Source organism: Aulonocara stuartgranti, assembly GCF_965226115.1.
Source record: "Aulonocara stuartgranti genome assembly, chromosome: 19".
NCBI classification, from domain to species: Eukaryota; Metazoa; Chordata; class Actinopteri; order Cichliformes; family Cichlidae; genus Aulonocara; species Aulonocara stuartgranti.
The window spans coordinates 27,075,282-27,091,715 of NC_138955.1; the positions used below are offsets into that span (position 1 = coordinate 27,075,282).

The 16,434-nt window shown below is 39.8% G+C and overlaps 1 protein-coding gene across 4 annotated transcripts in view; it reads left to right on the plus strand.

The window, feature by feature from the left end:
• The window catches only part of prkd1 (protein kinase D1), a 77,024-nt gene that overhangs the window by 29,915 nt on the left and 30,675 nt on the right, over positions 1-16,434 (plus strand). For 3 of the 4 annotated variants that reach the window (XM_082516533.1, XM_082516534.1, XM_082516535.1), the window contains 11 exons: positions 1,982-2,113; positions 2,202-2,371; positions 2,455-2,478; positions 2,776-2,986; positions 5,709-5,786; positions 7,887-8,088; positions 8,174-8,297; positions 9,220-9,297; positions 9,643-9,810; positions 13,739-13,850; positions 14,745-14,797. In XM_082516533.1, the coding sequence (XP_082372659.1) occupies positions 1,982-2,113; positions 2,202-2,371; positions 2,455-2,478; positions 2,776-2,986; positions 5,709-5,786; positions 7,887-8,088; positions 8,174-8,297; positions 9,220-9,297; positions 9,643-9,810; positions 13,739-13,850; positions 14,745-14,797 (1,352 nt within the window). Of the gene's footprint in view, positions 1-800; positions 882-1,981; positions 2,114-2,201; positions 2,372-2,454; positions 2,479-2,775; positions 2,987-5,708; positions 5,787-7,886; positions 8,089-8,173; positions 8,298-9,219; positions 9,298-9,642; positions 9,811-13,738; positions 13,851-14,744; positions 14,798-16,434 lie in introns of those variants that run through there. The other variant, XM_082516536.1, reaches the window with a different exon arrangement.

Genomic DNA, 16,434 nt, shown 5'->3' on the forward strand with positions numbered 1-16,434 from the left:
TAACAGCGTACAGTCCAGCTCACATTTCAGCTTCTTATGATTAAACCCCATTAATTTCAGTGCATTCACACACCATTTGTCTTCACTTTTCCACTTCTCCGAGTTTTACATTTTATGTTGTGTTATATGTTTTCAAGTGACACTTAACCCATGTTTTAATGAATCTCAAGGTTTATCTGCAGTTCTTTTTTTAACTGCCACTTTTACTTCCTTAGTTAATACACAAAGAAGTAAACAATGTTTAAGAAAGAATATATTTATTCTTTCTTTTAACCTTTATTTTTAACTGAAACAGTTCAACACAAATATGAAAGTACAGTGTGTACTGACATTTCAGTTTCTTAAGCACTTACATTTCACGTAATGTTTTTGTTTTGCAAATATTTGAAAAACTTTTGTAATATGATTTCTGATGCATATGTACAGCCATTCATTAGTGTGTAATGTGTTACCCTCACAAGTGCAATTTGAGGTTCTACTTGCCTGAGGACAATTTGATGTGTGCACTGTAAGTGTCAGGGACTAAAACCACCGATCTTCTGAATAGTGAACAACTTTTGCCACCTCCTGAGCACCAGCTGCCCTAAAGTTTTTGTCATGTTTACACTTTACTGGTGATGGGGAACGAAACGGCTCTTAGAGCCGACACTTTGACATGGACAACACGAGCCGACTCCTTTTTGGGAGCCATGGGTTTTTTTTTCCTTTCTCTCACCCTCTCTCTCACACACACTTTTTTCCCGCTTCACTCCGTACACGAGCCTTGTGCTTTGCGCTGGGCAGAGGGGGGAGGGGCGGTAGTTACACTCGCAGTAGCACAGGAACAGAGCGGGAGGGAGAGAGAGAGAAAGAGCCAGGGACAACAACGTCACATTAGAAAGGTATAGTAATCATCCGCAACTATTTTCAGTTGCAGATGATAAAGGATTCAGAAAGTTTATTCATGCAGGCCCATATGACAGAGAATGTGCATGTTCTTTTTGTTTTCATATTTTTTCATATTTATATTTAATTGTGTTGTGGTTTGCAGTGTTTTGTGTTGTTTCACTTTAAACTTGTTTAAAAGGAAAAAGCTGAAAATTTAAATAGTTAAAGTTGAAATGTAAATAGTTGGTTTTTGTATTATACGATTTATTTATTAAATTTTATGTGGAGTGAATAAATAAAAGTATATTTACGGTGGCCCCTCGAGACAAAGCACAAAACTTCAAAACATGTAAAAACTCCAAATCACGTAAAAACTCCAAAACACAACAGAAGTGCTCCAGGATGCTAGGGGCAGTGTTGAGCTTTGTTACCTAGTGGCCACACAAGCCAGGAAGTATCAACGACCGGATTTGGTGTGTGGTAGTAACAAAAATTAACATTTTTTTTAAATTATTTGAATACATATGAGTGCTTGTGTATAAATACACAAACAATACACATATGCTTTCAATTGTGTAATTTAAGTGATCTAGGTAGCTCTGTTTTGGAAGTTCAGTTAACGCTAGAAATGTGTTTTGGAGTTTGTACGTGTTTTGTCTCTGGGGGCCACCGTATATATTTATATATAAACATATATAAATAAAACCACTTTTTTTTACATTAGTAATTCCTTTTGTGAATAATTTTATATTGTTGTCAATAATTAATTAATTAAAGCAACAAAACAACCTGAAGAGCCAGTTGGGAGCCGAAAGAGCCAGCTCTTTTTAGTGAGCCGAGCCGAAAGAGCCGGTTCTCTAAAAAGATCCGGAAATCCCATCACTACACTTTACCTGAAATTTAAGCTCAAGTCATTGCTTTTATTTCAGATTTACATTTCAGCTGACCCTTCTATACTTCTATTTTATTACTTACACTTAAACTTTTTTCAGTTTTCAATAAGTGCAACTACAACTCTTTTAAGTGTATCAACCCCCTAGTACACATATAACCTTACTTGACAGACACAAAAACTTGTAGTTGGAATTCATTTATATCTTATAATTTTCTACAGCTTCAGCCACAGTAGAGGACTTCCAGATTCGTCCACACTGCCTGTTTGTCCATTCGTACCGAGCTCCAGCCTTCTGCGACCACTGTGGGGAAATGCTGTGGGGACTTGTACGCCAAGGACTTAAATGTGAAGGTAAAATATCCTACTCCCATAAGATGAAATCATGAGAACATTATGGCTGAGGTAAAATTTTAAAAAGAGACACTATCCTTTTCTCCAGGTTGTGGTCTGAATTACCACAAGCGCTGTGCCTTTAAGATCCCCAACAACTGCAGCGGGGTGAGGAGGCGTCGTCCCTCCAATGTCTCATTGACAGGCGGGATAATCAACATCGGGCGTCCGCTCTCTGCTGAGCCTTCACCTCCCCACTACAGTGATGATGCTTTATTGGTCAGTACAAAAGCACAGACCTGTGGAACACAGTTTTTCAGAAATGTTGAAGTAACTTTTTTTGTTCTTTTTTTGTTGTCCAGTCTCCAGTCAGTCCTAGCATGGAGGTAAGTCCTCCCATCTTTTTACATAGAAATACTTCTCTAGGGTCATTTTTACTTATTGCATAATAGTGAACAGGCAGCCAAGTTAAATTATACTGTGCAATTCATTCTCCCATCTGTTAGTCTATTTATCATATAGTTCTTGCAGGCAACGGTAACCCCAGAGCTGAGAAACCAAACTCTAAATCTGCTGCCATAAAAAATCATTTTAAGTGTGACTTATCATGGAAAACAGGTCCACTGGCAAAAACTAGAAACGTATGAAAAACTTTGAAATGCTTTGCTTGTTTCTCCCAACAGCAGAAGAACCAGTTAGATTACTTTCCTGGTAGAGAGCGGCGATCCAGCTCACAATCATATGTTGGCCGTCCCATTGAGCTTGACAAGATCTTACTGTCAAAAGTCAAAGTTCCCCACACATTCCTGATTCACTCTTACACCCGGCCTACTGTCTGCCAGCACTGCAAGAAGCTGCTCAAAGGCCTCTTCAGGCAGGGCCTGCAGTGCAAAGGTGAGCTGTTGTTCTGAAAACCTGCTGTAGATGTTTTTCAAAGCTCTAGATGTCAAACTTAAAACTGTCTCTGCTTGTAGCACAGCTTGTCCAGTGTCCAAAACATTTTGCATTAAGATGCTTAAAGAAACCTTGTCCTTTCAGAATCATTGAGACATTTCTTTGGCTCAACCATGTAAAAACTACCAGTAGGTTTACTGTTTACTTGTTAATGTAACCATTAGATACTGTAATACAGTATAATACAGAATAATGATTTGCCATGGTGCTACATGTAATGTTGCTGTAAAAGGACTAGTAGAGAGACTGAATACTGAATGTGTAAAAACATTACCTGGATAAATAAAGACTCTGCTGATTGTACTATTAAAATATAGAGTTTAGATAATGTAGGTAGATTATTTTAAGTACCTGGGATAAATTCCAGGCAACAGAAGCAGTGTTGAGGAGAGGTGAAGAAGAGTGTGCAAATGGGGGGAGCTGTTAGAGACAAATGTCAGGGCTGATTTGTTACAGAAGGATAGTGAATGGGAAGTTTATGAGATGTTCGCGAGACTTGCTATGTATGGTTAAGACACAGTGACAAACAGATAGGAGGCCAAGCTGGTAGTGGTAGAGTAATGAAGATGTTAAGATTTTCATTGGGACTGAAAGTTAGTAAATTCTAGGGACAGCTCAGGTTGAGTGGTTTGTAGACAAAGTGACATAGTGCAAAGGAGGAATAGCAGATATATTCCACAATCAGTGATGGGAAGGTTACTTTTACAATGTATTCCACTACTGATTACAGAATACATGCCCCAGAATGTATTTTGTAACCTATTCCGTTACGTTACTCAATTAGAGTAACTTATTCTGAATAATTTGGATTACTTAATATATTATCAGGCAATTATGTAGGCAACTAAATGAATGTACTATTGCTCTGTGATCTTTTACTATTACTGAAGAATACTCGCCATACCAATACCAACTAGATTTTTAAATCTTAATATAAATGAGTAACAGTAGGGTGGACATTAGGTAAGGCTGCACTTTTTGCAGCGATCTCATATAGAAAACTATTGCGCGCATATTTTTTCAGGTCCGCGGCTCCGAACTGTAGTAAAGGGACCTCTGGCTAATACGTCGGGTTCCGTGTCGGGCTCGTAACCGAAAACTAGCTTTACTTTGTTGTCTGGGTCAACTTTGCTAGCGAGAGACAGAGAGAGGCGTTGAAAGGCTGCTCCAACGGAACTTATTGTTTCGGAGGAAAACATGAACACAGTGTACAGTCGAGTCTTAACAGCTTACTTACAACTGGGCTACACTGCCCATGAGGCTACATTCTCCAGGGCTATGCCTGTAACACTCTGCTCATATTGCCTTCATAATAAATAATTTGTTGAAAAGTAATTTTTAAAAATATTTCTTCACATCATTATGCGGGCGCAAGTACAGGTAACATGGGCCGCGAGATTGACACACATGCATTAGAGCCTCTTATTGTGTGTTTTGTTTGAGTTTCCACCGGCGTGGAATTACCAGAAATAGAGAGGGCATAGCCTAACAAATGAAACAGGAAAAGACCGCTGTGTAATCCCTTTAATTCAACAAACTATTCTGAATACCACCTTTTTAAACGGTAACTGTAACGGAATACAGTTACTCTTATTTTGTATTTTAAATACGTAACGTCGGCACATGTATTCCGTTACTCCCCAACACTGTCCACTTTGTGATGTTGACTGGCTCTTGCTGGGAGGTTACTTAGCATTGGTGTTGTGTGACACATCTTTTTCAGCTCTGGGTAGGTCTGCTCCTGTGCTATTTTTCTCTTGTAGCTTAGAGCAGCGGTCCCCAACCTTTTTTGCGCCACGGACCGGTTTATGCCCGACAATATTTTCAGGGACCGGCCTTTAAGGTGTCGCGGATAAATACAACAAAATAAAACTAGTACCGGTAATGAAAAAAAGAAGATTTATTCATAGCACATGTGAAAAGACCCAGGAAAACCGAGTTAACGATAAAAACGATAACAAAATAACGCTGAAAACCGATAAAAACCCTGAAAACCATACATTTCACACCTGAGCCTCAACTCTCGCGGCCCGGTACCAAACGATTCACAGACCGGTACTGGTCCGAAGCCCGGGGTTGGGGACCGCTGGCTTAGAGTACACCCTGGATGGATCTTTGGAGAAAATCCATCCTAGTCACCAGAGCTTTGTTTAACAGTTTCTAGAACCTTGGTTATAGACATCATGTTGTACGCCCTTTCATTTAAGACGTCTGATGATGCAGTTCTATATCTCCCTGTTCCAACATAAGTGCAATTATGTTGGAACAGGGAGATATAGAACTGCATCATCAGACGTCGTAAATGAAAGGGCGTACAACTGGTGTGCAAACCAGTGCACAAATCAAGTAACATAAAGACATGGACAGTCTTGACCTCAACATGATAGAACACCTTCAGTATAAATGAGTGGGGACTGTGAGCCAAGGTGTAAGGTTGCAAAGGTTGGGCCAACATCAAACCCTATGGATTAAGAATAGGATATCCCTCAACTTCATAAAGGCATACGAGGAAATGCTTTTAGCAATATAGTGTAATCTGGCCGTTTTGGAGTTTTAACTGCATCATGTCTTCATCTGTATTAAGATTTTGAACAGTTACTGTGGAGCTGATGTCAAAGCCTCTTCCTAAGCCTTGTGTTCCTCTTTCTTGTTTCTCTCTCAGACTGTAAATTTAATTGTCATAAACGATGTGCGCAAAAAGTGCCAAACAACTGCCTGGGAGAAGTATCAAAAAATGGAGGTACCTACCGACACACAAACACATTTCTTTGTTTTTGTATTATATGAACACAGAGCGTTACTTTAGCCACCGCTACAACATCCATAAACCCCATCATAACTTAAAATTTTATTTTAAAATCAGGCTTGAGACTGAATAAAAATGATGCTTTAATTTCTTTTTCACACACACACACACACACACACACACACACACACACACACACACACACACATATATATATATATATACATTCATGTATCTTTTCTGTGCTTATCCTATTTCCCTCCTGCCTCCATGTTCAACACCCTTTGCGCAATGTAGTCACCATCCCACCACTGCACACGTCTAACATGTCTAAACCTTGCCTCTCTAGCTTTGTCTCCAAACAACTCAACCTAAGCTATCACTCCGTTGCATTATTAATTCTCATTCCTAATTTTGTCCATTCAACCCTGACACTCATCTCCACCAACACCTTTGTGCACTGACCAATGCTTTGGATGATTGATCCCTGGTAATGGACCAGTCATGTACTTTAACTCCATTTGCCCCGGTTTCACTGTTACTCCTACCTGTCTCTCATTCACACATGTATTCAGTGTAAAGGGGCCAGAGCAAGAAGGGGCTGTAGACAAATACTTTCTTGGCAGTTTCCCTAACCACGTCAGCTGTACTTTTCCCAGTCATCTGGCAGTTCTTCCCTACAACCCTTAACTCCTTCCTAAATGCTGCATAACATTCTTCCTTCAGCTTCCATAACTTAGTCCTTTTCTCATTCCCTTACTCTTCTTGAGTTCCAAAGTCATCCTGCAGACTACCACCTAATGCTGCCTAGCTAGATTTCTGATACTACCTTGCAGTCTCCAATCTTTGTCATGGTCCTTCATGGTCTGTTTGCTGTTTTGGGTTTATGCTGGGTTGGGCAGATCTTGGTATGACCAGATCCAGGGTTCACTCTCCACCAGATTTTATGCCTCCTTTAACTGGTAATCTGGCTCCTCCGTGTCTCCTGTGGTGACACAAGCTTTCAAGTGTAACACCTTCATTGCCATTTGTCCCCTGCCTTAAGAGCAGCTCCACCTCCAGTGTCCCCTAACTGTCTCTGTCAAACTGGTCTTCTCCTCCTGAAATCCTTGATCAAGAAACTCTCAATTTCAACTCACCTGCCTCTTCACCTTCCTACGACTCTGTCCCCCTGCAAGTATCTCTTCCAGACCAACCAAGTAGGCAGTCAAATTCACTCTAAACAACACTCTCTGGAGCTATTCTGTGGATTATCCAAGGCTAACTCTCTCAGTGACTCAGTGACAGGTCCTCCTACCTGCTTTGTTTTGTCAGGAATCCGTGTGTTTACCTCCCCTTTCAACTTCTCACTTACTTTAACTCAATAAACCTGTTGAACTTTAGACTTGTCAGTGTTGGGTCCTGTTTTGCAGCCTTGTTAGCTGTATTGCCAATTTAGCATATGACGCCTTCTACAAAAATCAACCTCTGTGCACCTTTCTCCACTCTTATACGTCACCTTTTGTTTTGTTTTTTCTTAAAGCATGTGATCACCACTACTACCTGCTCTTCTGCAATTCCTTACATCATACTTTCCCAACACCTCATCAGCTCCCTACTCTTCACATACATTTCTACTGAGGTCTAATCACTACTGTCTCATCTCTGGGATACTCTCTACAGGTTGTTGAATATATTCTAAAATTTCAATGATAACATTCAACGTCACTCCTTCGATCTAGTTTCAAACTCATGATAGTGTCTGACACTCTTGACCTCCACAACACCACTTGTGGGCTGACAAGACAGCTGAACTTTTTGAAAAGTTTGTGTCCCGTTACTTCTGGCATGAGAGTAAAACAGGAAGCCATAAAAAGACCAACAGTCAAACGTGGTGGTAGTAGAGTGAGGATCTGAATGACTTTCTGTAATTGATGGAATCTTGAATTCTGCTCTCAACCTAAAACTCTGAAGGAGAATTTCCTGTCCTGAAGCTTAGCACACTCGGATTATGTATCAATACAAGGGTTTGAAACACATTAGCATAACACATAAGTCCACCTCTGAATGGTTTAGAAACACAAAATGAAGGTCCTGAATTCTATTGTTGCATAGAACTTCTGAGCCCAGGTGCAGAATCGGATGCCCTCATGGTGGAGGGTTGCCTTGATGACCATGATATTGACAGAGGGGGTAGCCTCTTGGATGACATGGATGAAGCGCTGGCCTCAGAGAGTGGCTTGCTGCTAGAGGCAGGACCCAGCGATCTCTGTGACATGCACGACCCTGACCTAGATGAGTCCAACCGAGCCATCAGGTACTCACAGAACAATTACACACAAAGAAAAATATATAGTACTGAGATGTTTCTGAGGCTGTGTTTTTTTTCGTGCCCCTTAAAGCCCCTCCACCAGCAACAACATTCCTTTGATGCGAGTCGTCCAGTCTGTCAAACACACAAAGAGGAAGAGCAGCAATGTGATGAAAGAGGGCTGGATGGTCCACTACACCAGCAAGGACACTCTGGTACATCTTTCTTTTTATGTTTAACAGTCTATTTACCTCACCAAATTTGTGTTGTGGATGTTGTCTTACATGAAGCAAACAGCTAGCGCCCTCAGGGTTTTTTGTTTGTTTGTTTTGTTTTCGTTCTGTTCACTGGTTCGGATGTTATCAGGCTTTGCCTCAGTCTTAGCTTTGTCATCTACTCCTTTAATTTCACCGATTCCTCTGTCTTTGTGACATGAAACAGTGGCTTCGCAGTCTAATGATTAGTCAATCAGCACCCTGGGGAGAATTCGTGTAATTGTTAAATTTTTCCCAATTACTTAAAGATGGTACACTTTAGAATTATAATTTAATTCATAATTAAATTATAAAAAAAAGACCTGAACCATGTGGAAAAACACAGTTTATTCTCATTACATTTCAAGAACAAGCAAAGAATCCAGTTGTGATGCTGTTTCTGAAGTCTTTGAGTGAAGGATAAGAGGACTCAGAAACAGGACAGAACGCGTTGCAGATATTTCACTATTTGTAATCAAAGTGCTGCTTCCAACTTTGTTTGACACATTATTATAAATATACACTTTGAATCGTACAAAGATTGTCTTAAGTGTTTGTGCTTCTTCCTATTTAAATAACGGAGATGGTAGGAAATATCGAAGAAACAAATAGTGAGAAATAATAAATGTTAAACTCATTCCTAATAGAAGCAAGAGTTATTTCTGAGAAAACTGCCACTTGTGGTTTGAGGATGTGTTGCTGTTCTGAAATTCTTCAGAGTGTTAAAAACAAGTTGAGAGGCATTTACAGGTTGTCATTGTTTGTCTGCTTCATACTTATTTGCTCTCTTTTCTTTCCTCAGTTGTTTTGCTCTTTAATGTCACTCTTTTTTCTTTGTGGTATTCCCTTATTTTTCTTCCTCTTCTCTCTTCCAATGTTTCAGAGGAAAAGACATTACTGGAGGCTAGACAGTAAATGCATTACGCTGTTTCAGAACGACACAGGAAGTAAATATTACAAGGTAAGACCACTACCTTCCAGCAGTTTATTTGTTGCTGCAAAGTCATCACTGCAGGTGTGCCTGTCTTTTAAAGACTAACTGCTAAGTTTACAGTAGTAGTCTTTTTTGAACTTGAGTCTGCTGAGAGAGGCCTGATATACCTATTCTACTTTCTAAACTCAGCAGTCTGAGAGCAATGTGATCTACTGGTATGAGATATATGTTAATTCATATTTGAATGTAAATTACTTGAAACACAGCACACCCCTCAACTACAGATTCAGGAGGTACATCATGTATGGTGTACTGGTGCTGATACTGTAAACTGTATTCCACCCAGACCCCTTTACTTCATCCTCTCTGCAGGAAATCCCTCTGTCTGAAATCTTGTCTCTGGAGCCTGCTCAGAATTTTTCTCTACTTCCTGATGGAGCCAATCCTCATTGCTTTGAGATCGCCACGGCATCACTGGTTTATTATGTTGGAGAGAACCTGCAGAGACCTGAATCATCTGTGACAGGCAGCAGCATTCTGGTGAGATGCAGATTTAATCTGATATGATGCAAGATAGGTTCTCTAAGATCATAATTAGATTTGATATTATTGATAGATTTGATATCATCCTTAATGTGCTTGCATGATATCATGCAAACACTTTAAGGAGAAATGTTTTTCAACAAAGTCTTAAATCGGATACGTCAGAGCTGGCAAAATCAAGACATTTGTCACATTTGTTTTTCAAAATTTTGAAAAACTCACATTTACATGAAAGATTTAAATTCACAGTTGATCAAATGTCACTGAGTACTCCTTACTAAAATCTCTTTTTCTCCAACTCTGTTCTTTCTTACATCTTTCTTCATTCAGTTCAGTTCAGTTCAAATGTGATGATTATTTGCAGCTAGCAGGTTGTAGCCATCAGTAATAGTAATAAATCACACAGTAATAGTACATCGAAGATACTGAAGTGGGACATAACTACCATAGCTATGGTAGCTACCATAACTCGAACAAGGTAGTTGCAGTAGGTTAATGTTAGTTTTTAAATAAAGAACTTACTTCCAGATGTTTCTTTAGGTTGGAGTCTTTTGATGCTGAGAGCAGCTTGGTTGCTGGCAAACAAAGTTTGCATTGCACGGTCAGATTTTGCCCATCCCATTCTTCTCATGAAGTGGTGTCAGAATTTCCAAGTAAGAAATGCCTTCCTGCCCGTTCACTGCTGGCTCTGTTGTGCTGGCTCTGGGTTCATTGTGTAGCTGACACCACCAACATTAACTGGACGCTCACATTAGAGCCTCTTATTGTGTGCTTTGTTTGGGTTTCCGGCAATGTGTGGAATTACCAAAATTAGAGAGGGGATAGCATAACATATGAAACAGGAAAAGATTGCCGTGTAATCCGTTTATTTCAACAAAGTAACTGTATTCTAATTATCACCTATTTAAGCAGTAACTGTAACAGAATACAGTTGCTCATATTTTGTATTTTAAATACGTAACGCCGGTACATGTATTCTGTTACTCCCCAACACTGGTGACATGAAATAATAACACCCCTCAAATGCAATCATGTTAAGAAAGATATTTGAGAGATATTGGTGTAAAAATTAAGGGGGTGAAAGTTTAAAAAATGTCAGCTATAAAAATATTAAACTAAAAGACAGAAATCGAAAAAGTGACGTTTCCCCTCTGTGGTACATGGATTACAGTCTTCTTCTACCATTCATACTTAGTTATTTCTGCAATGAGAAATACTTTCAAGTTAAAATTTTACATAACTTACTTTAAAAAAAATCAGAAACTACTAATATTTTTAAAGTTTGTTTAAAGTGATGAAGTGCGATTTTAAAAATCTTTTCAGATAAAGTTAGATCAAAGTACAGTACTAATAATTCCTATATGTCTCATTCAGGATTCAGACTGCTCTAAAGACTTGTTTTTTAAACTCTTTGCATTTGTGAATTTATGTTTTTCTGATAGGAACTAAATAACTAAATATTTAAAATAAATATATAAAAACAAAAGACAAAATAAAAGCATGAATTCTCCATTCAATTAGCCATGAGGGCTCCCCCTGTCTTCCTCTGTGGCCGAGTACAAGCCCCTTAACCCCAGAAATGGGCCCACTGAAGGTTGCCAGGGATTGGCAGATGCAAGTGGACTTGGATCCCACAGAGATCGTAGCACCTACTCTGCGACCAGACCTCGTCCTTTGGTCTAACTCCCAAAAACTTGCGTATGTCATTGAGCTGACGGTACCATGGGAGGAAGCAATTGAGGAAACATTTGTGCGTAAGAAGCTGTGGTATGCCAACTTGGCAGCTGAGGCAGAGGACAGAGGCTGGAAGATCAAGGTGCGCCCGGTGGAAGTGGGATGCAGGGGCTTTGTTGCCAGTCCAACAGCAAAACTGCTTAGAGAGATTGGGATCAGAGGACAGGCGCAATGGCAGGCTATAAGAGAATTGGCTAACACTGCTGAGAGGACCAGTCACTGGCTATGGCTAAAAAGTAGGGGTGGGTTTTAATAATCGATTCATCGATTAAAATCGATTCTGGCTTGGATAACGTGATATCGATTCATTAAAATCCTGAATCGATTTTTTAATATAAATGTATTTTGCCCGAAATTCCAGAATCTCAGGTGAAACGTCACAAAATTTTGACAACCACCAAACAGCTAAAACAGTAAATGAGAGCAGGTACACGGCTTCTGCACAAAGACGTAAACACAAAGCGCGGACCCGCGGATCAGAATCAGTGAGATGTGACTTTCTCATCCGACGGCACGGACACGGTCGGGGCTGAAAGCCAACAGCTCGCTGATTCTGATGTTTCGGCTGGTCCGCGCTTTGTGTTCGCGCCCTTTTTGCGCTGATTCTAAAGCTGTTAGTTTTATCTCTCTCCAAACAATATTGACTGAACCAGCAGCAAAAGAAGATCCAAACTACGCTTCACATAAACATCGTCATGAATTCACTCTTACTTTTGCTGTTTTGCTTCCACCACAATAAAATCACACTTCATGCACAGCTCTCTCTCTCTCTCAGTGTACTTCAAGAACAGTTTCCCGTCTATCCCCGAAATCTGTTTTCTGCATTATTCGCTTGCTTGTTACGCACAAGACTACCGTTATTTACAGCGCTGTCGGCTGATGTTTTTTTTCCCTTTTACTTACTTCCGAAAAGAAAACCTAATTTCTGCCGTTCAATAGGCTTCTGAACTTTTTAAAATTATGCAAAATGCAAAACGCTCAGCTGTGTCTGTAATAAAACCGCTGTAACTTCAGAGGTAATGTTCATGTGCTGGTTAATGGTTTTCTTTGGTTTTTGATGTACTGTGGAATATTTTTATAAAATCCCAGGCCAGGAAAATCACCTTCATGTTTTTCTGTGTTTTATCTTCAGCTACTTTGAGACAAAGGCATCTGCTGTCATGCTCACACCTTTGATAAAGTCTCGAAAGTGTCAGCTTCCTTTTTATAGATACAAAAATATGTAAATGTACTGATCTGAATTATAATATTTCTGACTGTCTGAGGCAAAATTTCCCAGATTCAAATCCAATTGAATCGAATCGTGGATCGAATCGATTCAGGACCTTGTGAATCGGAATCGAATCGATTCTAGAAATCAGTGACGATACCCAGCCCTACTAAAAAGGGCTGCCTTGGGTAGCAAGCCCAGGATTTATCAACCCGTGGTGTGCCTACCTCAACAGGGGCGTCAAAGGGGTAAAATATAACATTAGAAATTTTGCTGGTTGACTGATACAGCTGTCTCAGGGCCTCCTGGGGACTGTGCAGTTAACCTCATGGTAGTGAAACCAAAAGGAGGAATGAAAGAAAAGAAAAATATTCTGCTCTTCTCCCCTCTGCTCTTCCTCCCAGTGGGGAGGTAAAGCGTACAGCCCGATCTGGCAGGGAGGTGTGGGAAGCCAGATTGGGCGCCCCCCTTCCGGCTATCCTCTCTGCTCTCTCCTATCTTGTCCCTTTTTGTCTTACTTCTCTCTATCACCTTTTCTATCCCTTTGAAGAAGTGAGGCTCCATAAATGTTAAAGAGGTAAGTATTATTTCTCAGTTTCAGTGATGAGATAGAAGAAAATAAACTGTAGAAAACTAAACAGAAGAAAGAAGAAGAAAAATAACAAAAACCAGTGACACACTGGCAGGGCCTTCTTAGATGAGGGTGCCTAGTGATAAGGGCCGAAACACCCGATGAATCTAAGGTCCACTATAAGATCCCTAATCCCTAAACCTAACCAAGGAAGAAAAAAATGGCAGATTAGCCTGGGTAAAAGACTGAAAGCTCAGGCACACAACGCTGTATGCCGCTGATAAAGTTTCTGAGCTGCCTTTCCTCATAACAGCCAAGATTTTCTCCATTTGAAGCAATGTATTATCAGGGATTGTAACATCTAGTCCTTTTACTGAATCAAATTGTGAGTACCAGAATTGTGATTTCAGGTCAGCGGTGTTGGGCAGGATGTGGCTCGAATGTGGGAAATGGCCATCCAGCATGCTCTGATGCCAGCGGTTTCTACAGGAATTTGCCACAGTTCCCACCGCAGTGGACACAGTACGTTGTTGTATTATTGGCCTGTTAATATTACATGTATAAGTTAGCATTTTTTGAAGATTTTTTCTTTCTATCTTTTTAACAAAAAGCTTAAAGGGAGTTCAAATAAAAATGTGCTGTTACAACCACTTGATTTCAACAAATTAAGTGATGAACTAGTAGCAGACAATCTCAGCCACTCATTGAAAAAATGAGTTGAAGTCTCAAAGCTGTATACATGTACAGGGTCACACCTATCTCAACCACATTAAAGTATTTCCAGCACAGTTTTCACTTTGTCTCCAGCCAGAGACTATTTGGAACAGATAAATCACAAATTCAATGTATGATTTCTTTCAACTCAAGTATTTGTATCCATGTTGCTACTGAATTCTCCCAGAGAGTCTCAGATCCATTCAGGGCCAACAACACCCACACAAAACCCATCAGAGATATTTCAGGCATTTCACTGACGTCAAACCATCATGACTAACACTTCAGTGTGGTCGTAGTACCTTTTATGATTAAAGAAATGTGTCTCAACTAGCAGATTGCTAACTGGTTCACATTTATCACATATTTATTTCTAATGCACACCAGAAGTGTGGCTTAGAGTAAACAAGTTAATATCCTTTTACAGATGCCCTGTTTTTATTGTTTTTGCTTCACAGAGAGATGTGCATCCGCTGAAATCTGTCCTTCTGATGTTGATGAAAAAAAATCTCATTTCAACTGAAAGACTGTGTTTCACAATGTATATTATCTCAGATGCTTTTTTAATCATACAAAATCACAACAACAGTCAACTTCACATTGATAGGTAAAGACCTCAGAATAACAGGAGGATGCTAATTCACTGTTTTTTGTTATCCTGTTTTTTTTTATTCTAATCTTACTTGTGTCTCTCATTAACAGAGGAGATTTCAATCAGTATTTCAGTTTCCAACTGCCAGATCCAGGAGAATGTGGTAAGAGAAAAAATACAAATACACACACACACACACACACACATTTTTGGATTGCTTTTGCATAAAGTCTGTGGCTCCATAATGTAGTGGATAACATATTTGCTTGTTAAGCCAAAGCTTTGTGGTTTGAGTCCAGCTGGAAAGCCAGATCAGGAAGTAAGGCCATCCATTGCAGTGATGACCCCTTGTAACAAGGGTGTAGCTTAAGGAAGCTTCTTCTTCGTGCACCATATTACAAGGTTTAATTCTCTTGTAAAGTGTTTTCTGGCATTTGAGGACAAAATGAAATCGCTATGCGAATAAAAACTGTTCAGTGGAATTTCTTAAAATTTGGTTCACACATTCATGCACCCATGACATCGACGACATCAGAATACCAAGAGCCTCTAAAACTACTGACATGGCCGTCTATCTCCATGTCACCCGCTGGTTAGTAAAGTCCTTATGTTATATCATGAAGCCTTGTGCTGAGCATTTTCACCTTTGCTGTCTTGGTGTTTTGAGACTTGAGGGTAATGACTTTTCTCTGACAATTTCTTAACCAATGAGGATTCCTTAACTAATCTCAAACTAGCCTATAAAACCATCAGGAAAGTGATGTCACAAAGTAAGGGAGCCAACCAATTTTTATTTGAGATCAAAGTAATAAAGCTGAGAAACACTGAATTGCAGAATGTCACTGGCAAATAAACTTCCTTGCAGATACCTGCTCTGTAAATAAGAGTTAAAGAAAGTGACAGTGTTCTTTCAAGATCTACAAGTTCACAGGGCAAACAAAGCATGTCACAATCTTCATCAGGCAAGAGTGCATATTGTGTTTTTCTCTCATTTTAAATGAGACACTGACTTGCTTTGACTGAACCTTTGAGACATTTTTGCACCGAGGTTTCACCCGACCTTCCACTAACGGTCAGTCAGTTAAGTCATGTGGTAGGATGTGTCCCCCTAGGCATGATGATATTGGACAGCTAATGTTTTACATGGATGACCCAAACCTGAATTAGATGTTACATCAGCACCATGCTTTCATTCATGCTTTATTTCCTGGCACTCCAACTGACACTGCACTCAAACCAGCATCAGGACATGTTGTTTGTATACCCACACTTATAAACAGAGTCCCCATCTTCAACCTCTGACAGACAACACAACATCCTGTTCATACTCAAATCACCTCCATCCAGTTCTTTTTTTTCCTGCTTTCTGTCACTTTCTTCTTAATTTGCATTTGAAGACTTCTGGGTCATGTTGCAGAGATTCCCAGAGCGTGTCACTATGCTTGAAACACTACATTTACATCAAAAAGATTTACATCAGGCTCCAATATCTGCAAATTCTATTCATTTTTCTATTCATTGCATTGCATATAAATGCAACTGCAGAGAACATCAAGTCCCATTTCTATGCAGACGTGCACCTCGCCGTCTCCAAGGTGAGCACGTCTTCAAACACCTCAAATGGAGATTACTGTGATTACTCACTCAGCCAAACGGTTTCCATGGTGACGATGGTAATTACGCAGTGAGCTCGGGGAAGGGGGAGGAAGTTTATAATATTGTATTTCTGTTCTCTTTGCTTGAGGTGTGATATTAGGCTGTCAGCTAACAGGGGAGAAAAAGGAGATGTAATTACAGACA